This window comes from Aythya marila (genome assembly GCF_965140915.1).
Source record: "Aythya marila genome assembly, chromosome: 8".
Lineage (NCBI taxonomy): Eukaryota > Metazoa > Chordata > Aves > Anseriformes > Anatidae > Aythya > Aythya marila.
The window spans coordinates 1,653,815-1,677,340 of record NC_139049.1 but is presented as its reverse complement, the minus strand read 5'-3'; the positions used below and the strand labels follow the sequence as shown (position 1 = coordinate 1,677,340).

Sequence of the window (23,526 nt, the reverse complement as noted above, 5' to 3'; positions counted from 1 at the left end):
GCTTGAGATTATTCAGCAAAACATTTAAATGTCTGCTTTGTAGTTTCCTCTTGTGTTGCCTTTCCGTTGCATGCCCATAATCTAGCTAAGCTTGTACAAACCACTGAACTGTAGAGGGAGGTAATGCAGAAAGCGCAGCCATCTGGGCCTGCCTGAATAGGAAGAGAAAAAAAAACACCCTGACTGTGAGAGTCACTGCCTGTTATTAAAGCCAGCATTGTTTTTACGGGACTGCCAAATCTTACTAATTAATTTTCAGATTTATACTTCAGAGCGAGTCTGGCAGTGATTATATTATTCAAAAAGCGGTCGTGGAGTGTTCTTAAATCTTGAAGTACGACTCCCTTTAAATTCTGAAGACTTCTAATACTTTGTGACCTCCTAACATTTGGTTTCCAGATACACATCTTTCCTTGCCAGAAAATCATAACTTATTCTTACACTAGCATTTTTGTAACCTTTCTTTTAATCAAAGCAGCTTTCTTTGGTATACATACAGAACAAAAAAGGCCACAGCATGTTATGGTCATTTCATTATTTTTATCCCCACACTGTGGCATTATCCTTTTGCCTAATGTCCCACAGCCAAAAAGTGTCAGAGCTGGAGTCTCCCAGCTTCTGACTCCACTAAAGACATGGTGTTAAAAAAAAACACAAACCAGTTATACATGCAAGGAGACAGAACAAAATTAAATGCTATGTAACAAAGGACAATTTTACTTGAAGTTAACAATGTTCCCACTAATTCAATTGGACTGGGACTGCCCGCAACATGTGAGGCCTTAGGAGACCGCATGACAAAAAAGTGATGGGTTATTCTGTGCCACTTGGAAGACCCGATGTCCCTCAAGTGTTAATGCTACACCACTCCATGGCTACCTGGCTCTCCAAACAAGTGGCCAAGGAGCGAGGAGGAGCGGTGATGGGGACACATGCAGACAGTCGGCAGGGCCCAAGTGGCGCTCTCACGCCCTCAGTGGCAAGCCTGACACCGGTCACCTAACGGTGTGGTGTGGCCTAGTCTGGTGCTGCTTATGGGTGCTACCAGAGGCAGCTGCCATGACAAAGGTGGTGACAAACGCACATTTTTATTTTCCTTCCAGCAGTAAACCAGCTGTTGAATGCTGTCAGTGCTGCTGGAGTGCCGGAAGGACACGGATGTACACACCTGCTGTCCAGAGCGTGGCGGGGACTGCGGGGCCACCGTGGGGCCAGTGCGGGGCAGCCGGCGGGCAGGGGCAGGAGGCCGGGGGCTGCGGGGGTCGCTGGGCCAGCCTCTCCCCGTGCTGTGAGGGAAATGCTCGGCCGCGGCTGCAGCAGCCCCGCCGCTGGCTCTAAGGGCCGGTCGGTGACCGGGACACGTTATTCATTAACAGGCTCCTCCGTAGTTCTCCTCGGGCTGGACGCTGGGGGCTGAGCGCTGCGTGGCGGCCGGTGCCTGCCCCTGTCCCTGCCCCTGCCCCTGTCCCCGTCCCCGTCCCCGTCCCCGACCCTGTCCCTGCCCCTGTCCCCGTCCCCGTCCCTGTCCCCGCACCTCGCCGCGGTGTCCCCGGCTCCTGCCACGGGCAGGGAGCGGAGCCCGCGGCGGTGCCGCCCCGCGCTCCGCCCCGCTCCCTCCGGCCCCCGCCTCCCCCCGGCAGCCGGCGGCAGCCGCCCGCCCTCCGCGCACGGCGCCTGACAGCGGCTCCCGCCCGGCGGGGCTGCGCCGCGCTCCTCCCGCTGCTGGCGGCCGGGCCGGGCCGGGCCGGGCTGGCGGGGAAGCGCCGCGCCGCGCTCCGCTCCGCCCCGCCGGCTGCGGGGATGTGCCATTGCCATGGCGAGGCGGCTCTTCCCGGGGGCCTGGCTCCGGCAGCCCCACTACGCGCAGGTAGGCCGGCGGCGAGGCCGCGGTGCGGGGCGGCGGGTGCCGGCAGCCTGCCGTTCCCTCCCGGGCGGCCGCCCCCCGCGGCCCGGGGCCGGGAGGTGGGAACAGGTGCGGGCCGGGCGCGGGGCCGCGGCAGCTCCGTCGCCCCTTCCTCCTGTCCGCCGGGCCGGGCCGAGCCTCCTGGGCCAGCCCAGGGGCTGCGGGCCGGGACACGCCGCCGCCCGGCGCCCCGAGCTCCCCGGGCAGCCGCCGCCGTTCCCCTGCCCGCCCCTGGTGCGGAGGGCGCGGCGCCCGGGGGCGCGCTGCTGGACGCGCTCCGCCGCACGGCCCGGTACCCGCGCGAGGGGTCGCCCCTTGGGGTGTCGGCCGCGATGGCCTCGGGGTGTGTCCACCCGGACACACCCTCTGAGCTTCTTTTTATCTGTTGCGCTGTGTTTTAATTCGTAAGTGAGCAGTCTTAGAATATCCAAGTTGGAAGGGACCCGCGAGGTCCGCCTCCTGGGTCCCCAAAGGGCCACCCAAAATCAGGCCATACGTCTGAGTGTTGTCCAAATGCTCCTTGAACTCCACCAGCTCGGTGCCGTGCCCCTGGCCCTGGGCAGCCTGTCCCAGTGCCCGACCACCCTCTTGGTGCAGAACCTTTCCCTAACCCCCAGCCTGACCCTCCCCTGTCCCAGCTTCAAGCCATTTCCTCAGGTCTTAAATTCAATTATAGTTGAAATGAGTGTTTGAGTTGGTGGGGATTAATACAATACTTACTTATACGTTACTTATGGCTGTCATCTGTTGCTATCTTATTAAATGTTTTCTGATTGTTGGATTGAAAAATTGAATTTCATCCTGATGCATCTTAAAGTCTCTAACGTGTTAATCCCTTCTCATCTGGAACTTTTCTGATCCCATTCTCTTTTTGGACCTGCCTAAAATGGGACCTAAAATCCAAAGAGAAGTGTACAGACACAGGTATAACCTTATCCTCTTTGGCATTTGTTTTATGGTATGTATAAGGAAATCTAGGTCAATTATCACTTGATTTTCAGACCAGAAAATATTCTCCTTGAACTCTTTACCCGAGCGGATACTTGTGCAGCATTTGGATTCCCATAGCAGAAGGTTTCTGGGACAAATACAAATGAATTCACAGTATGTGAGCTACCTTTCAAACTAGGGTTCTGTAAATTGTCTGTCTTCTTTGCCTTGATGATAAGTTTGTCTCTGATCATCACGTGCTGATGTTGGATAATTTTTTCTCTGTTCGTCGCAGCATTTACGTTAAGGCTTTTTCAGCAAAATGTGTGATTTTAAAATCTCTTAAGAAACAGCCAGGTCATTTATTAGAAAAGTCAAAGAAGTTAAATATTTGTTTCTGTTGCAAATTTTAAAAATATTTCTGCTTGTGCTTTCTCACCCTGGAAACTAGTAGAGTATTCTACACACTTGTTTTGAGGAGAGCTAGTAAGAGCTTTGTGAACGTTAACTTATTTTTCTGTGTTACACAGTGAATGTGTGTTGGTAATTGATGCATCTGCAGAATGGCAGCAAGCTATCGATATATTGACTTGTGACAGCATGCTACTGTTGGTACGTGACAAATGTATTCATGGGTCAACTCTACTAATTGCTCACTGAGTGTTCTATGGAGATTTTTGTCTCCAGAGAGGCCAACGCTCCCTAACTAAATGCTAGACTTAACTTTCTGAGATGTAGCTATGAACGAGAGGGGAGTTCTAGGACTTGTGCAGTGTTGCTATGCAATATTTAATGTAGCACACCAGGGAAGATGACTGTACAATGGAAAGCGATGCTGACTGACTTCCAAATGTTATTGGCTGGTGTTCCATTCTTTTTGAAAACTGTGTTGTGAAGTGAGTTGATAGAACATCAAGTTCTGCAACAAAGAATTTAGTACCTCCTCTAGCTTTCCTGATGCAGTACAAGCGGGATGCTATGGAGCTGGTTTGCAACTGATGCTCTTATGCCAAATGTGCTGTTATTATTTATTGTTGTCAGTATTTGACATGTTCTTTAGCTTGCATGCAGAATGCAAGACCACAGGTAATCATTTGATCTTTCTAGCGAAGGGCAATGTGCTGCCAATTATCAGCTCATACAAAAATGAGCTTGGAAAACTTCTGGACATCTTGCTTTAGTTCAAAGCTTGGAGGTTAGAGATCCACAGAAACAGTGCTGAAGTTTCAACACAAAACAGTAGCAACTATGAAATACAAAAAAATCCTGCTGCTTAGACTGTAAGGCTTGTAAAAGTGAAACAAAACAACAAAAAATTTCAAACCTGACAAACTTCTCAACAATACTAAATACTGCCAAGAAACAAACCAAAAACAAATTTAATGGATCTTACAATTGAGTGACTAACACTTTTCTACAGCTGTGATTTAGGTTTTGCAAGGAGAGGTTAGTATCCCAAATTCATGAAATTGTCCTGAAGTTCTTTCTGATAGCTGTAGTTAATAACTGGGTTAAGAGGCTGAGGGCAAGCCAGCAGTACTGCACATATCAATAATCACGTAAATGACTCTTCCAGGCTTGAAAGCTTTCTGGCCGCTAGAGGTTCTGGACCGAGTTTGCAGATCATTAGGGACATCCCGTGGACTTCAGTAACATAAAAGACTGTCTTTGAAGGACTAAAGAGTGAACAAGTTTTCAAGCCCCACATAATGTATCATCATCATTTTGTCTAAGCTTTTAATCCTTTTGTTGTTGTTGCTTAACCTTTTAAGGGGAAGTATCCTGCTTTCTGTCTTGATCATTATCCCTTTTGAATTTCAAACGATATGTCTTTTTTGATTATTCAGGATACAAGTAATCTGAGGAAATAGCATAATCTTAAGTGTGCATTGTATGCTCTTAAAAATGTGAATGTGCCCAGGGCATGTCATCCAAGACAGCGTGAGCTAGTATTTTCAGAGATCTTGTCAGCCTACCTGAAGTGCATCCTGTGATCCATAAATCAGCCTGAACAGAGAAAAAAACAGCATTTCTAGCATGATCAGCTTATGATTTTTATCTTTTTTCCAGTTGCTAACGTAGAATGAGAGATTTGGAGATTTGGAGAGGACTACTAGGCTATGGTTATGTGAAGTACTTTGGAAAATGAAACTCTCAAAAGTGTTCACTAGTTTTACACTATAATATCCCTTAACCATAAGAATGTTTTAAATAAAAAGTATACTTATCAAAAAATTGGCAAATAGCTATGTTGCATTTTGATCTGCTACTCTCCATATGCTTTGGAGTGCATCCAGGCTTGAATTTTGCCAGAAGTGGTTTCCAGTTCTGTTCCAGGGAATGAATGTCTAATTATTATTCAATGCGTATGACTTAGTGGAATGTACAAATGATGGATGAAGTTGATGCCGTAATATCCTTTTAAGTATCCTTTACAAATGCTTTTCTTCTTCCTTGTGTTCCCTGGCTCGTGTTTAAAGTCTTGTTGGAAGAGTGGAGCAGAACAGAGAAATTGTATTTCCTAGTTTTGAACTTTTTTTTTTTTTTTTTTTTTTTGTTTCTTTTTATCACTTCAGAGCTGTCAGTCATTCTGGTGCTCTGAATATATTATTTATTAAAAGTTTTCTAGGATTTTGTCAGAATTCCAAATGAAACTTGTTTATAAGTAGCATTCCCAAACTGCTACATGGGACTTCTTGCTCAGAACCGTGCTCAAACAATCTGCTGAGTGTGCATGCAGCGAGCCTGGTGCGCTCCGGGTGTACCAGCACACGTGGGCTAAGCAGGGTCAGTAAGGCTGTGTCCCTGCTGCTTCATACAGCACGCCAGGTGTGACGCTTCCTAGATGAAGTGAGCTAAATGTGTCTAGACTCCTAGACTGATTTTAAAACGGAAATTTGGTAGGGAGAATTCATGGGAAGAACAAAATATTGATCAGAGCTTTTGCTGACCCTGATAAGGAGGTCCAGATTAAAGTACTGCCCCCTGAATCACAGCAAGCAGAACCTTGTGGTCTTCTGCAAGCAGGTGTGTGCTCGTGTCCGTGCTCTGAACTGGCAAGATGTGAGTCCCACAGGTCAAGAGCCACACAAGTATGCATTGGCACAGTGCTGAGCCCAGAGTAAATACAGCTTCTCCAGAACTTCATGCCAAGTGTATGATGTATTCGGATGGCATCTGGGGAGGATTTTCTGTCCCAAATGCATTTTCTCTGTCTTCGTGAGAAGGAAGACAAATTTGGATAAATGCAGATAATAGTGTTATTTCCTGTGCTATGAATATGGTCAATGCTCAGCAGTGGTCCTGAGGCTTGCAGACCACTGCTAATCTCTGAGATGGTACTAAATGGTTTGCGTTTGATGAGAAGGTGCTTTAAAAATAGGCCTTTGGTTTAAAGTTTAATGTTGTAAACACACATGGAAGCAGTCAGCAAGAAACTTTGAGGAAGGCAGCGGGGTTGTTGTCCCAGAAAATGTTGATTTCTAAGTAATTTTTCATAAATGAAACAGCTTTGCCTAAAATTTATGATTTATTTCAAATGTTCTTTAGATTTTATCAGTGGTACTGTGTTTTGTAGTATTTCTGTTCGATAATATTAGGGTTACTAGAAATAGCTAAAAAAGAAGAAGCTCACTCCCTACAGGAAATCACTACATCTTTGCTTTCAGATAGATGAAAGATAATCATTAGCACCTGCTATGATTCCTGATTCATTGGAACTTCCTATTATTCCAGGAGGGGGCAGAATAAAGAAAATAATTTTATTAGAATTTTTTGGTAATCCTATTAATAAAAGAAAAAAAATATAGAGAAGAGTCTTGTGATGGGCTTTAAGAAGACCATTGTCAGAATTGTCTGTAGAAATGAGGAAGTGATAAAAATCATTTTTAGTTTTCCCTGTAGGTGTTCTGCAATGTTTTGTTAAGCACTGGGTAATTAAATAGTTATGAAAGGTTCAATTCTAAAAAAAATAATAATTTGGAAAAAACAAACACTCAAACTTTGTCCCAAGCATGCTGTTCTATGCAGACTGATTTTCCAGACTGACTACAGCTGTGGAACAATAATTTTTCATATATTTTCACTTAGTATCTGTAAATCACATCTGTGTCCTTCTTGTGGTTGCTTGTTTGTAATAATTTGCCACTCATGTTTTTTTTCCCAAAGTTTTATGAGCTTCTGTTTCTCACAGATGCTGCTTGAATTACTGAAAACTTTCTACCATTATGGTTGGTACCCCTTCGTGTTCATGGGTAGAATTTCACATAATAGAAGTTGTCATGTTACTTTGAACCTCCAAAAGTGTGTGTGATGGAGTTAAAGATCCTGATCTGGACTTGTGTGAGCTAGAAAGCCCTAGAAGACAAGCTGGTGATTTGAAGTAAACATATCCAGAAACTCTGTGCTGATGCAATTTCTATCATAGATCATTTTTATGTGTGGTATTGGGGATCAAACTGTGGAATGTATTTCAGATCATGACAGTTTCTGTTAAATCATACTTCTTTAGACAAACAAAACTAAAAATTGCTTTTAAGAAAAAGCACTTGGAGTTGCCAGAACATCTGATGCAGAAGAAAGGAGATGTCTTGCAATAGCTTCTGCCTTGGTTTGATTCATTTGTTTCAGGGCAATATCCATCTTATAGGCAAAAGTTGAAGTAAGATTGTGTGTGAGTTTTCTGTTTTTGTTTGTTTTGTTTTTGTTTAAGTGAAATGTGCGATATGATGGGAACAGGAAAAAGATCCTTAGGTAAGTTGGGCTTTTCTATTTGGAAGGAGTAAAAAGGTTCAGTCCCCTCCCCATTCTACATGAAAAGTGGCCATTGGTGATGCTGTTTCATCTGAACACTACCAAGCAGCAGTCCTGAGTCTTTTCAGTGACAATGCTGGATGCTGACGCCAAAGGGGAGGTGAAAGTAGGCACTGAGATAAGCAGAACAACTCACACCTCTCAGAGCTGCTTCTGGCTTTTCTCTGCATCAAGTGACGATCTCTCCCTTGTGGGAAAATTCCACTAAGACACAAATCTTCCTCCTTGAACTTTGTGTTAGAATAATGAGTTACAGATGGATCACAACACTGGAATAAAAGGAGTTGTCAACGGAAGACTTAGCCATCCTTAGGGAGATACTGGTGTCCACAAAGACATTTTGTTTCTCAATAACTTGTTGTGCACGTGGATTTTGGAAAGAAATGGTTGGGGCCATGGTTTCACTTTATCATCCTCTTTGTCTGACTTGAATAACAGAACTTAAAGGCAATGTAGAATTCAGTATGGGGTGAACAGGGACTTGCACTGTATGAAATAGATCCTCTGTATGCTACCCCAGGGAAGCTAAGTAAACCTAACATCGAACCTTTATCAGTGTAATCATAAGGACTGACAGTCATTCGCATACTTCTTTGGCATATGATTTTTAGCTGGCTGAAATGGCTGAGATGTAAATTAGGTTCTTTTATTTTGCAAGAATGGACTTTCTGGTTGCAGTTTGTTTATAGATAGTAGCCTTGAACAGGAAGAAAGTAGGAAATGCTATAACTGAATACAGTTTGTGTTGACTTGATTTTTTTTTTGTTTTTTCTCTTAAAGATTTGCAAAGTTGGTCTTGCCTTAGAGTTGCAGCATGCCCTTTCAAGGGTAAAAGGGGAAAGCCATGAACATGAGTGTTTTAAGTGAATTAAATTATGCCACTTGGATTGGAAATATTTTTGGTTTATTTTTAACCAGTGCTGTTATTTACTTTATGAATGAAATAGTACCTAGAAGAATAGGACTGGAAGGGAAAGTGTTTCCTTCAAAAATATGTACAGGGTATATTAAGATATGAGGTGACTTCTGCTAGGGTTAAAAAAATAATAATTTGAAGAAACGTAACTTCTTAAATGAAAGACACTAAAATTAAAGTACATGAGAGAGAGAAGGCATCCAGCTTTGCTATTGACTTCCTAATTTATGATGCTTGTACTGTTGGGCTGCTAACTTCAGAAACATTTCTGGAGAAAGCTCTTATGTGGAGGAATTGTCAGTATGCCATCTGTCAGCCTTTCTAGCTGCTGCGGGCTGAGCACTGGATGGAGCATAGGAGACGGATGTTCTCTCTTGCCGCCTGTAGTGCTGCATCGCCGCGGCTGTAGCCTGAGGAGAGTGGGAATTTGGGTAGGAAGGAGATGGACTTACCTGAAAGTCCAAACAAGATCCTTTTTTGTGTGTGTGCATGCTGGCAGCAGACCAAGGTAGAACACTGTGCTATTTAAAAACCTGCTTCCTTTTCAGATGGGATGTTTGGATGAGAATTGTGTGTGCATAGTGGTTGTTTGTTTATTTTATGAAACACGTGATGAAACTCTGTATGAGATTAGGTTCACAGAACTTCACTGGTGATACATATTTAGATGGAAAATATAATTCAAGTCAGCTTTGTGACAATGTGCATGAAAGAAGCTGGGGATGGTTTGAGCCAGCCCTTCCCCATGCTGCCATCCTCACCTCAGCCTGGCACATCATGAGGCATGACGGGGCTGGCAACTGAGCTCAGGGGCATTGTGCTGGGGTGGTTTAGGGTGCTCCTCCAGCCCCGTGCTCCATTCATTTGCTGTACATATGTATCCACAGCAAAGGTGGCAGGGTAAGCATGCTGCCCATACCTTAGCTACCCCACCTCATTATTTGCCTATTGCAAGCTTGCAGTGCAAATCAGTTTTCATGCAGAACCTGACCCCCAGAATACGCGATCTAATTGTTTGCTTCTGTGGTCTCTGGTCTGTGCTGGTAACCTTTGGCAGAGGATTTGGACAGAACAGTGGAAATGAGAATAATGGGCAGCTGTTTGCTCAACTGAATAGAACTTAATCCTAACAAAAAGGTGAATACAAAAACTGATGACCATGCCTTTATTGAATAGTTAACAGTAACTGAATATAATCTGATTTTCTCAAAATACTGTGCTTTAATTTACAAATAGCTTTTGTATTCCTCTTCTGATGTTGCTGTTTCTCATTGTGATTGCAGAGGTGAAGGTTATTCTTTCCGTTTGATGCTGTATCGAGTTAGAGAAACATTAAGCCAATGTAAAAATAGATGAATGACTCACCTAGACATTATCATGAACTGCTCTACAGAGCACTCATTGGTGTTATTGCCATGCTGAAGCCACTAAAAAAAAAAAAGTTAAACTCTAGGTTATGAGAGCACATATTTAATGGGGTATAAGAACAAATGAAAATAAGTAAATTATTACAGGAGACATCAAACCTGAATGACTATGTCATGTTTTTTTTGTAAGTGCCAAAACTGTTACGTATTGTCTGCTCTTCAACCAGTAGTAAGTGGGAAGGTGGAAAAAAAAACACAAAAACACAACCACCACCAAAAAACCACACTGTGTTCTGAAGACAGTCTGAGAAAAATGTGTTTGTGTGCTTACAACCCAGCCAGACCAGGCAATCCATCCATGCTGTACCTTAAATGTTTTGGCTCTGCTGGTCTCATACACCTCTCAGTTCAAAACTTTGCTCCAAGAGACCTCTGCTGGAGGACTGACTGCCTCAAGGCTGGTAACCTGGCCTGCCTGGGACAGCCCTGCTGGGGAAGAATAGGTCTTGGTTGCTGCTTTTCGTTTATTTTGTGTATTGAAACAGCATGCATGAGTATGAAGAATAAGCTCTGCAGAGAATCCATCTGCCCTGCTCACAGCTTGCTTTTGGTACTAGAGGTGAGAACAGGGAGTGAGACGTGCTCTTACTGCTTTGCCACACTGTATCTGCTGGCTTCCCCAAGCTGTGAAGGAAAGATGCTTGTGGGTGACGAGGGAATTCTAGAGGTGGGCAGTAGCTGAGGGCAGGGGTTCTTCAGCATGAAGGTTGTGCTGGGAAAACTGAAGAAGCAGATGGGGCCCTGAGCAGTGCTGAGAACTGCTGCCTGAGAAAGGATGACAGACAGTGGAGGAAGACTGAAGCTGAGGCCAGCATTGCACAGTCAGAAGGGATGGAAACAGACTGGAAACGACTGGAAGAAAGAGAATAGCAGATGATGTGTGGCTTGAGAGGACTGGCTAAGCAAACATCTTGGGGTGGAAACTGAAAAGAAAAAACTAATAGGTGAAAATTATAAATGACTAAATATGGAAAACGGACAGGAAGGAAACATAGACAAGCTCCAGCTGAGCATGAACTCAGATCTCTTCTGTATGGGGAAAATAATTTCTGAACCGATGGGTAAAGTATCAGTTCTCATTTACTGCTGGTTCGCGTCTCAGGTGACTCCTACTGCTCCTCATCCGTCTGCTGAAGTAGCATGGTTTGCAAGAAAACTAGTGATTCTTAATGTTATAACCTTGTAGATATAGTATTTTTAGACTAGGAAATAACATTAAAATCTTGCCATTCTTTCATTTTAGTAGTGTTCTTCCAAAGGGAAAGGCTTATATAAAGCATTTCTCTTTTGATGTTCCACAGCCCTTTGCCTCCAGTTTTGTTTTTCTCTGTTCTGTGTTCACCAGCCTGTTTCCTCCTAGGTTTTCTAAGCAGTTTCTAAATGTGCCGTAAACCACACACTGTTATTGTTGGTCTCCTTTTGTACTCCTTCCAGTTTGTATCCATATTATGGATAACAAGCCTTACAGGAAATTACATGTTACTCCAACTAGGGTCTTTGTGGCTCTGAGGAAAACAGTTTAAATTGTTTATTTCTAAAACATTCCCAATCAAATATCTTAAAAGAAGAACTGGTTGAAGGGACTTTCTGGTCAAGATGCATCACCAGAAAAAAACAACAGTTAAATCTTAGTTTTAACCAGGTAGTTTTAGGACAGAGTCAAGTGAGTGTGTGCAAAGGCACAGGGATTCACCTTGAGGTGCAGGGCTGCAGCCGCCCGGCCCGGATCACCTCTGGGTGTTGTGGGTCTGCCTTTTGTTTAGTTCTTCCAAGAGGAAATGGCATTGGTGGTTTGTCATGTTTTTACAAGTACTTGTAAATGATCATTGTAGTCTAGAATGACAGTCCGGTGGTTCTCTACAGCTCATTCCTAAATGTAGATTGAAGCTTTCTCTAAAGCAGCTTTTCTCCATCTATTTCCTTCTCTAGTTATACGTAAAAAACGTGGGTACTCAAGCACTTCTATTTTTCATGTGGCCAAAATCTTTGAAGTTTTTTGTTTGTTTGTTTGTTTTTTAGTAAGTATGTGTTTGGTTACTCTTACTGCATGTTCTTCTTAATCTATGTTTATATTACAGATGTGTATAGTTCCATTATACTATCAGACATCTACCCTACCATAATCAGTTTTTAAGTTTGAAATCCTGGTAGCACATCTTATACAGGATAAACTAAACCTTTACGTTATTTAATGATAAACAATAATATTTAGTCTTACTTGTGGATGTTTAGAGAAGACCAAGGATTCTATAAATATGATTTACTGTGGGTGGGTACAATTTTTTTTCAAGTGACTCTTTGATACGTGAATATGCTATGTATGTTACAGAAAGGAATATTAACTTACTCTCTTCAGCAATCTAAAGCGTGAATGATAAGTAATGTTTGCAGTTTGTTGCCTTTAAACAGGCTTCACTTGTAGCACTGGCAGTGAAGGAGCAAAACTTCAAAATAAGGCCACAGTTTTAAAAGGTTATTATCAAAATTAAATCAGTATATTTCTGCCTTTTTTTTTTTTTTCTCCATGATGTACTATCCCACAACTATTTGCAGGGTTGTACTGTGAATCAGATCAACTCCCTGCGTCCATCTGTGGTGTAGACTCACAGTTTGTTGGGTGTCATTACAATGACTGTTGTCTTCAGCATGGTGATGCGAGGAAGCAGTACTGGGCGGGCAGTTTATGTAGTTAAATTGCAGCCTCAGCAGGTCCAAAGATGTGATCGTTCTGTTTTAGTTCCAGTTTTTAAAAGCAGAAAAATTTAGAACTCGACACAGTTTCTGACCTGTTTACCTGTCAGTGAAGTTCCTGTGGCTGTAAGACCAGATCATCGTGTGACTTTTCAGCTGAAATGTGGATAATCATGGCCTAATATATAAAGTGGACAAGATCCTTCTGGGAAAAAAAATCCACTTAGAAATCAAGGCTCTTGCATTAGATTTGTATGTAAGTACGTTACGACTCTTGTTTACTTCAGTAAGATGACTGAAGTTGAGGGTTGTTCCCAAATGAACTGTAGTGATGCTTTTTTTTTTTTTTTTTAACTGAAGCTTTGAATTCTTGTGCTGAACAAGGTGAAGAATGTGCAGATATAAACAAGCTTCAGTAGATCACATCAGGAGTATATTAAAATATTTTTCTTCTGTTGTAGAAGGAGAGGAATATGAAATTGTAGTGAGGGCAGTGGACTGAGACTTTGAGATCTACATTTAGGTATGAGTCATTGCCTTTGAGGCCTTGGGTGTGTTGATCTGCTGCTTGTCCTCAGGAAGTGTTCACCCTTTTTTGTACCTATGTTTACCTTTGTGCAGAGATTGTGTTTGTGTATTCATTAGCATCTTGGAGCCACAAACATTATTTGATGTGGATTTTCATGGTACTGTGTGTTTTGGAGTAACACAAAGCATCAGGAGCAATATTTATGCTGGAACTGCCTGAAGGCCATACAGGCATGCTCTTGCTTTTCTGTGTAACTTGTTGGGTTAATTTCTTGTGCTATTCACTTCAGGCTTTTTGGTGGTTTTGTTTGTGGGGTGGGATGGGTGAGAGAGAATTAGGGTCATTTCCTTGGACTGAGGCCTTTGATGTTAGCAGCACTGTATTTTAGGGTCATTTGGGCATACCTGCTTTTCTAAAAATACAACCAAAATGCTCTCATCCATTCTTTTAGAATGAGTCATATCTTTAGAATTGGAGTAACAGTTCAAATATACTTGCTTTTAGAATTTGGGATTGCTCTTTTCCATTTGAAAGTTTTAAAATGCCTTACATATACCTTCTCCTTGATTCATAATAATCTGTTTTTCTTTTTTAAATCACTAAGCTGTAAATGGGAATGATAATAGGATATAAAATTAGGGGCTAAGACACATAGCATCATTTTCCTAGTAGTTTTTTCTTCTGTTGCTTGCATTCCTGCTTCTCTTTGAGACTTGCTGTTCCTTACAGAACTACATGGAGTCCTCCTTAGTCCTCAGGTGGAGTGGGTGCCTGTGTGGAAAGTGTGTTGTGAGGGAAGTTACAGTGGAAGAGTTGGAACCACGCTAGTTTGAGAGCAGAACGCTGGTTCCTGGTGGTTGTACCTGTTATAGTTTGGAAAAGTCAGTTTTTTTTTTCAGTTAGGTATTAAACCAAGCTACCGTTCAACTGATTAGAACTGCTTCTTTGATCTTAGTTTCCTTAAAAATAAATTACATATTTAGAAAAGGAAATGCATGTTTGAAGCCAAAGAAGCAAGCCTGAAACTTCAGATGGTAACCATAGGTTTGGTTAGTTATGAACCTAAAGATTTTGTGTTCTTGCCCAGACCACCAGCCATGGGTACAGGCATTTGCATGGGCCCTAGCAAAAGGCCATGCCCTTGTTGATGCACTTGGGGTGACGGAGGGTCCTCTCCAATGGTGGCAGGAATAGTCTCTGCCAATGGTGGCAGCGATATCCTTGCTGCTTGCACTGTTACGAACAGGCATTAATTGCAGTATGGCTCAGTTCTTCAGGGGGAGCCAAGTCATACGGGCTTAAGGGTGCAGCCTACAGTTTCCTCTGTTGTGTGGGGTTTGTAATGGCTGCAAGGTGTCCTTGGAGGTGGTGGCACCTCACAGGCCTTCCCGCAGCCCAGCCTGACACGTCCCTGGGTGCTCAGCCTGTGGAGGAACTGCTGCTGAAGCTGCTTGGTTGTGGGGTGGCTGTGAGTGCTCGGGGAAAAGCAGGATGTGCCCAAGGCAGGGCTGTGTTTCTGTTCTGCTCAAGGGGAGGCCAGCAACGTTCTTATGAAGTACAGGTGGACTTCAGGGTGCTGGGGCAGCTCCTAACTCTAAAGAGGGAGCTTGCCAGCATACACTTATGAAAGCTAGCGAACTTCAGGCAAAGGATCTTCGTGCATTCTGAAATAATGATCTTACTGTATTTGCAGAAAAGTATTTTCTTTAGTGACAGTATTTTTTTCAAAAATATAAAATATGTAAAAGCTGAAGCCATATATTTACTGTGATTTAGGTTAACTACTATCAAATTGTAGTAATTTGGAATTACTGCAATTAAGAACTTGGAATTACAGTGCTTTTTCTCCCATGTGGATAGGGACATCTGAAATCAGTATGTGTATGCATATATAATGACTAAGTTAACCCATCTCATAAGTGTGTGTGTGTGTATAAACAATATATAGACTATATATATGTGTGTGTGTGTGTGTATATATATATATATATATATATATATATATAAAAATAGACGTAGTGACAAAACTGCTCATTCTTATTACCTTTCTCAGAACCTTTTCTAAAGATAGAATCACTTAGGTTGGAAATGTCCTTCAAGATCATCAAGTCCAAGCCATCAACCTGACGTACAGACTCCAGTCATTAAACCATGTCCCTTAGTGTCACATCCACATCTCTTAAATATCACCGGAGATGGGCACTTGACCACTTGGCAGCCCATTCCAATGCCTGACCACCTTCTCCATGGAGAAATTCTTCCATATGTCCAATCTCAACATTCCCTGGCACAGCTTGAGACCAGCATGGAATGGTTACATGAACTAGTGGGTATCAAAAAAGCCAGATTTAAGCAAAATGAAGTTCAGGCTGTGACCCATGAAAAAATGGATAGATCAGTGTAACTGATTTCTGAAGAGAGTTGTGGATGCTAAAAACTTATGCAGATTTTAAGGGAGGCTGGGTAAGTTTACAAAAGATAAATTATTTGAGACTTACTATATATAGAAAATCACATCTGGCTTGGAAAGATCCTCAGGAGGAAAATGGGAGAGTATTTGGGATATATATGTTATCACTCTTCATACAGCATCTATTTGTAACTGTTGTTGGAGATCAGGTGGCTTGATGGAGATGGATCTCAAACTAACCCAGTATAGCTGCTCTCATGCACTTTCCTTATATCCTGTTGCTAAAGCTGATCTTGACTTCCTAATTCTTTTTCTAATCCTAGTTCAAGTGTGGAAATCAAACTTTTAGTACACCAGTCTCAGAGGAATTAAAAAAAATCATGACTTGCCCCCTCCTTTACAAAGTACTTAGAACTCCCTAACTCTTAGTTTATTCTTCTGCTTCCCCTAGCGAAAAACAGAAATGTGAGGCCACAGACACAAAATTGGAACATTGCTTACAGTTATGGGAAGGTCCACTGAAGATAAGGCTAGTGCAGAGGAATTGTACTTATAATTAAATGATGCCTTCCCAAGGAAGGAATGGGAGACTTCAGCACAGGGAACCTATTCCTGATGTTCACCCTGCTCGTTGTATATCCATGTTTTATACTTTTACACATTATTTTCTGACAACATTCCTGGTCTTCTTAATATGATTTACTGGAATCAGAACACAAGTGACTGATCTTAGGAGAAAAAAGAAAAAAGCAGTTGAGCTTTGGCAGTTTATAATATTTTTAATCAAATTTGTTATTGAAGCATGGCTTGCCCTTTGAGGGTCTGTCATCTTTCCTTCTATTTATATCCTAATTTTCTTTCCTTTTAAATAAGTTAAACTGACCTCCCCTGTCAGTTCACTGATGGAAGTGGATGTTCCATGTAATGCAGACTGTTTATTTTATCACTGTGGATGTGAAATTCCTGTTTGTTTCTATCATTCTGACTAATGCTTGACTATATTACAAAGAAAACTTTCTCTTTGTGTTCTCTAGGTACGTTTCTCATACATGCGGATGAAATATCTCTTCATCTCTTGGTTAGTAGTATTTATTGGCAGCTGGGTTATGTATGTCCAGTACTCTACCTACACAGAACTATGCAGAGGACATGACTGTAGGAAAATAATAGTAAGTGTACTTAGCATAGCTTGTTTCTGAAGTGTTTGTCTTGACTAATTCCAGAGCCAGTTCAGTCACTGCCATGTGTAAATTAATCAAATGCCGCTATTCTATTGTGTTGAAATAATACTGTATCTTCAATTACAGATAAAAACAGTTATTTGTTACTGTTGTTTTGATGTAGGGTTATTAAAATTTTCTGATTTCCCTTTCCCCCTTTTTTAAACTTCTTTCAAGGGTCAGGTGTTGGGAGAGATACGGTTGTTGCCTCCTTTCTTGGTCAATGTATTAAATACTTTTCTCCATGTTTGTTTCAGTGTGACAAATACAAGACTGGAGTTATTGATGGGTCAGCATGTAGCAGTCTTTGTGCGAAAGAAACACTATATTTTGGAAAATGTTTGTCAACAAAGCCCAATAAGCAGGTAAGGCTTTACTCATCTAACTTAGCTTTATCATTTCCCATTGAAATCTCAGTGATTCTGTGTGCAGGCATTACTCTAGTTTCCTTCTATTGATTTGAAGACACACAGGCTGTGTGTCTGAGAGGCTGAAGGGGCAGAGATTATAATGTAGCATTTCCCTTTTGCAGATTCTCTGCTAGAGAAGCTACATCACAATGATGACCAGTGCAGTTCTGCTCCTGTTATGCACTTTGTACTTTAACATGACTATGTTTTATTGGCTGGGAACTGCTCTGCTGTGATCTGAGTGTGTCTGAATGTGGTGATAGTCTATGTGGTTCCTGCCTGTCCAGGTGCCTGCCCCTTTCCACTGTGTAGGCCCAAGACCCCGGGATTTGGATGAGCCAGCTAAAGCAGATGATTTTATTCAGAGGGAATTGCAGGTTTTCTTTTTTTGTAGGGCATTAAGCTGTAGCAACTTTTCTGATCCAGCAGACAGTGCAGTTGTAGAAATGGCTGTGCTTGTATAGGTGAGAAGACAGCGAGATGCATTCAGAATCAAGAACCATCAGCCATAGCAGGGGCCTCTGGGATAAGCTGCTGTAGGTGCCTAAATCTGCAATTTCAAGTCAAATCCCAAGTATAGGATAGATATGTTGGAGTTAGTTGCGCTGTTTCCCTGAATACACATCATGCATAAATTTCAGTGTTCCATTAATGCATTCAGCTGATTTTTTGATAACTGTGTTACATGGATCATTTGTGTCTAGCTGAAGAGTAAGCAAAGAAGTTTTTCTCTGACTGAATCCTCACAGCCCTGTAGTTTAAAAGAGCAGTAAGCCTGTAACTTCCATGAAGTCTTTAATTCCACAGTTACAGAATCTAGTTTCCAAGGAGATGATGAGATCCTTCCACATTTTGACAGTATGTCTACTAGAGTATAGACTCTTGCACAGCATACTATCTCTCTGCTATCCTGCTTCCCAAACAGAATCATCAGACTCTTAACCTAAGCAAAGATACAGAATCATAGAGTATCTGGGTTGGAAGGGACCCTCAAGGATCATTGAGTCCAACTCCTGGGTCCCCAAAGGACTACCCAAAAAATCAAACCATGTGTCTGAGAGCACTGTCCAAATGCTTCTTGAGCTCTAGATGCCAGTATACTGTTTATCAAGCTCTTTACATTTTGGCAGTGTAGTGTCTCCTAAGTCCCTGCAATAGTGTATTGTATTTGAAGCTGCCACTGTTTGAATGTACTGTGTGCACTACCTGTGAGCAGGACTCAGTGTACTAATCTGTGCTGCTGCTTGACTTCTGAAGCAGCAGTTGGGGTTCAGATGATATTTAGGTAGGACTTCCACAGTGTTTTTATCTCTTTACCTCTTTTCCTGCATAGATGTATTTAGGAATCTGGGGAAATCTGCAAGGAGTTATAAAATGCCAGATGGAAGAAGCTGCTCAGTTTGATTTTGGTACTGATCCAGAACCAAGGAAGGAAATAGTTCTATTCGATAAACCAACAAGAGGAACCACTGTTGAAAAATTCAAAGAAATGGTGTATGGTCTTTTTAAAGTAAGTATATGCCTGGTCATTTTATTGTGACATGATTATTTTTTATTGGCTTATTTTTCTGTAGCTGGAGAGAATGCCCTGTTGTATGAGCCTTGTCCAAGTAAATGTTGGAAAAATAATCAGTACAAAAATAGTTTGTCCCAGAGGTGCTTATCTTAAAATTAGAAGTAACTAACAATTTTTTTCCTTACTTTTTAACAGGTGGAAGCTGGTATGCGTCTTGCATGTCTACAGCTTTCATTGGTATAGAAAAAATATATCCGTACTTCTGCTACTTTGAAACTTGTTGCAATAACCCCAGAGACGAGCACAATTTGAAAAGTGTTCATGTTTGGGAAGTGTTACTGCATTAACTGAACTATATATTTTTTTTCTGTTGCCTAATGCTACACCAGAATTTTATAATATGAAGTCATTATGTTGATACTGTGTCAACACTGATTTGGAGCTTTCTGTCCTAAAATTCTCCTAAAATAGGAGCTATTGATATAGCTCCTATGTCTCCAGTGATAGAAATAAGGCTGCTCTAGTTGAGTGAGTGTATGTGTACAAATGTGCACACATATAATAAAGTTATGTAAAAGCTGATGATAGTTGCTAACACATTACAGTGGTTTTGTCTCTAGGATTGGATGTGCAGCAGGTTTTTAGAATAGGTTTTAGGAAAAATTAAGAAATGTCTGTGTGACATTGTTTCTGTGTGCATTGTTAATAATTTAAAATGCAATGGTTCTGACTCCAGCAATGGCTTTTTTCTTTATATTGATACAATGGAGGTGGCTGTATCAATAACAGAATTAAGTATTTCAGTGCACTTAGAGTATGAGGTTTGTACTAGAGGTCTTAGTATTTTGTATAAGTGTTTGAAATAAAGTTGGTGGTGTAATTTCTCTACATCTATAAGGCTTAATCAGCTGAAAACGAAACCTATCTAAACATCAGAATTCTACTTACTTTATCTAAGAAAACGTTTACCGGGCTACTGTGTTCTTGGTCAGACTGGTCTTTAGAAAAATCGGTGTTTGGATTCTAATCCTTGCATTTTGAAATGCAAAGAACACTGGTACTTTCAGAAGATTGTATGCTGGGTGCTTTGGAAAACAGAACAAGAAGAATGCTGCTCAGGCATCTTGGCAGCAAGTCTTGTAACATCTATAACCAATGAAAACTAGAACATAATATACCCTACCATACTAAAAGGTTGGAGAATTATGGATGGATTGGTGGTAGTTAATGAAATTACACTTAATTTTTTTTTATTTTTTTATTTTTTTGCTTTTAGGCAAAATTGGGTGAACAAGGAAATCTTTCAGAACTGGTTAATCTCATCTTATCTTTTGCTGATGGAAACAAAGACGGTAGAGTTTCTTTGCCTGAAGCAAAGTCTGCATGGGCACTTCTGCAGCTAGATGAGTTCCTGTTAATGGTGATCTTACAGGACAAAGAACATACTCCCAAGCTGATGGGTTTTTGTGGGGATCTTTATGTAATTGAAAGAGTTGAATATACCTCTCTCTATGGAATCAGTCTTCCATGGATTATAGAACTTTTCATTCCTTCTGGTTTCAGAAGAAGCATGGACCAGTGGTTTACTCCATCGTGGCCAAGAAAGGCAAAAATAGCTATAGGGCTTTTAGAATTTGTGGAAGATATTTTCCATGGACCTTATGGAAACTTTCTTATGTGTGATACAAGTGCCAAAAACTTGGGATACAATGATAAATATGATTTGAAAATGATGGACATGAGGAAAATTGTGCCAGAAATGAATTTGAAGGAAATGATTAAAGATCGTCCTTGTGAATCAGACATGGACTGTGTCTACGGTACAGACTGTAGAACTGTATGTGACCAAAGTAAAATGAGATGTACCACAGAAGTTATTCAGCCAAACTTGGCAAAAGTCTGTCAGCTACTTAAAGACTATCTGCTTCGTGGTGCTCCTTCGGATATCCATGAAGAACTAGAAAAACAACTGTATTTGTGTATTGCCCTTAAAGTCACAGCAAATCAGATGGAAATGGAGCATTCTTTAATACTCAATAACCTTAAAATGTTACTGTGGAAGAAAATTTCCCATACAAATGATTCTTAGCTTCTCCACCAGCAGAAATACTGATGCCTGCCATGAGAGGTGACCTACCATGTTTGATAAAAATGATGTGCAGCATTTTTTTTAAAGACCCTTCTTTACTCAGATTTCAGGAATGGCTGTTCTATTCTTGCCCTTTAGTCGGTACTTTATGACAGGGCTTCTCAAAGGATGAACGTACAACTGAGCAATCGGGCAGAGGCCAAAAGCACTTCTGGGGTTCCAGAGTGCTGTTATGGAAACAAAAACAACCCTGCATGCTTGACTGTTCTGTGCACTTTGTCAGATCTTGAACAGGATGAAAGTACTCACTGTGCCACCACATCATCTAACGCAACATCATACAAATCTGTGAAAATTGTTGTTCACTTGTGAAATACCTGCAAAAGATTTTTATCCTGAATAGTTTTGAGGAACCACCACTACTGCAAATAATGTGACTGAGTCCAAGCTGCTGTTGTGTATTGAGCTGCAATTGAAGTTTACTAATACCTTTGCATAGCAGAATTTGCACATTAATAGATAATTTTTAAACTATGGAAAATTTTATTCTGGAACTGATAGGTTGTAATATGAGATTTAAATTAGTTTTTGTTTATACCTTGTTACCTCATACTTGCATCTTGAATGTTTTAGTTCAACACTTTTAATTAAAAGTCCAACCATGTTGGGAGCCAAGATTTTTAGGATGTTATTACTTAAAAGGATGTACCTACTTTAGCAGCAATATAAACATCAATTTTTGAAAGTGTAATTATTTTACTTTTATTAAACTGAAGTTAAGCTGTGGCAAACTTTGAAAAGCAAGGCTGTGGACTATGCCATTTTATAAGATAATTTTAATAAGTACTGATAGCAAAAATGTACTAACAGCTTAAAAAACAGGAAACCTGCATAGTAAGATGCTGCTTTGTGACAAATGAAACAAGTAACAGTTGTATATGAAGTCTTGAATCTTTACTGCCCACAAAAACTTAGCTATAGATTTGTGCTTAAATCCTTCCCAACTACTGCAGAAAGTACACGAAGAAGGCAAAGGTGGGTCATAACTGCAGGACAGAAGTTGAATTGTTCAGGATCATATAACTTTTTTTTAAGTAAAGATTACATAGCAAAAAATTAGTAGACTAGTTAAATTGGCAGAAATGGAGGTAATAGATAGTAACAAGGTAGAATGGTATGCTGTAGAATGTTTTCTGTTTTTTCTAGTAGTATCTATCAGTCCTAACTCTCTAGTCTTAAGTGACCACAATCTGATCCTGGCACTCTACCACCTTTAATCAGCATAACTGTTGTTTGTTAGATTTTCATCTGTCCTCACAATTGTACAGAATGGGATGTGCATAAAACACCTTAATACTGTGCTTATCTGTTAATGTTTAATTTATAAATGCTTTAGGTATGAAGCAGTCAAAAGCCTTAGTGATTTTTAGTGGCAGTCATCTCTGTTCCTCAAGATAGCTGGCCCCTTAATTCAGTTTCAGCATAGGTAAGGATGAGCTTTATTTCATTATTTAATAAGTTGTTTATTTGTGTAAAGGTCCAGTATTAAATGAATAAGTAAGCCTAACATAGGACTAAAAGCAGATCACTTCTCCATACTGTAAGTAATATTATGCAGCTTGGGCTAAGAATTGTGCTCTTTGTAAACACCAGCTTTTTCAGTTCAAAGAATGACTGTGCTAACTCTTGTCTCTTGATGTGATAATATCCTTCATCCTGGAGCTAAATTAAGTATTTGTAACCAGCACTGCACTCAAATGTAAAGCAGTCACATTTTTGGTGGAAAAAAAAAATCAAATCGCTACTAGGTTTGGGGGAAAAAAAAAGTCTTGGAATCCAAAGTACAGTTGGGTATTTTAAACAGCTTTTTGGAAAAACTGGAAAATAGTTAATGCCATTTGTTGTATAGAGCCTTCATTTTTATTGGTGTTGCACCAAGTTTGAGCCTTCATTGAAAAAATACACTTTTAAAATAAATAACAGGCCTCCTCTTCTCTTTCAGTAGCTGTCACTGTCTTTAAGCAAAACTCAGCCATGTAGCCTACTTGACTCTTGTTCTAAGTGTGCAAGCAACTTCAGTAAGTCTAATGACAAACAAGTAAGTATCTATGAACCTGAGATGAAGGATAAAATAAGGCAAATCACAGCCTCTGTAATTAAGTATGCGTGTGCAACTTAGAGCAAATTCCCTTGTCCGATCACTGAAGTGTGTGTAAAAGGTTTAACCTTAAGACAATACCTGCTCCAGCAGCAGTAAGGACATGGAAGTACTTATTTCACTTACTGGAGGAAGCTTAAATACCTCAAGAAATGTTACTGTCAGCTTCACTAAGTCACAACAGGATAAGTGTTGCTGTACATATTCCTGAAAGCTTAAGTCTACCTAAGATTTTTTCTTAAGATACATACTCCTCTCCCATAGCATTACATAAGCTGAAAGAAAAGCTCTAAAGCAATATTTTTTTTTTGTAATTCTTTCTTTTTGAAATTAGAAAGAACAAAGTTCTTTTATGTATTTTTTTTCTTGAGAGTTACATTAATTTTTATCAATATTATTTTCCTTTGTTATGGGAATAATTCTAATGGGGTAGCCTTGTCTTTCACACTTGCCTTTTCTGAAGGAGTTAATATAAAAATCCTTAAGGCTACACAATAGCTGAATTATACACATTC

At 40.8% G+C, this 23,526-nt stretch overlaps 1 protein-coding gene across 3 annotated transcripts; it reads left to right on the top strand.

The window, feature by feature from the left end:
• Positions 1-1,674: 1,674 nt before the first annotated feature.
• DIPK1A (divergent protein kinase domain 1A) lies at positions 1,675-23,432 on the top strand. 3 transcript variants are annotated; one of them, XM_082766166.1, is made up of 5 exons: positions 1,675-1,867; positions 16,653-16,787; positions 17,096-17,203; positions 18,582-18,758; positions 20,041-23,432. In XM_082766166.1, the coding sequence occupies exons 1-5, from the start codon at positions 1,814-1,816 to the stop codon at positions 20,851-20,853; spliced, it is 1,287 nt and encodes a 428-aa protein (XP_082622292.1). In that variant the 5' UTR covers positions 1,675-1,813; the 3' UTR covers positions 20,854-23,432. The 3 variants fall into 3 exon arrangements, with proteins under 3 accessions (XP_082622292.1, XP_082622294.1, XP_082622293.1); XM_082766168.1 differs by lacking the exon at positions 20,041-23,432 and adding an exon at positions 18,960-19,154; XM_082766167.1 differs by lacking the exon at positions 16,653-16,787.
• Positions 23,433-23,526: the final 94 nt, after the last annotated feature.

Coding starts and splice junctions, on each gene's coding strand:
- DIPK1A (XM_082766166.1), top strand. CDS start 1,814: ATGGCGAGGCGGCTCTTCCCGGGGGCCTGGCTCCGGCAGCCCCACTAC. Junction 1,868..16,652: donor GGCAGCCCCACTACGCGCAG/GTAGGCCGGCGG, acceptor TGTGTTCTCTAG/GTACGTTTCTCATACATGCG. Junction 17,204..18,581: donor CAACAAAGCCCAATAAGCAG/GTAAGGCTTTAC, acceptor TTTCCTGCATAG/ATGTATTTAGGAATCTGGGG.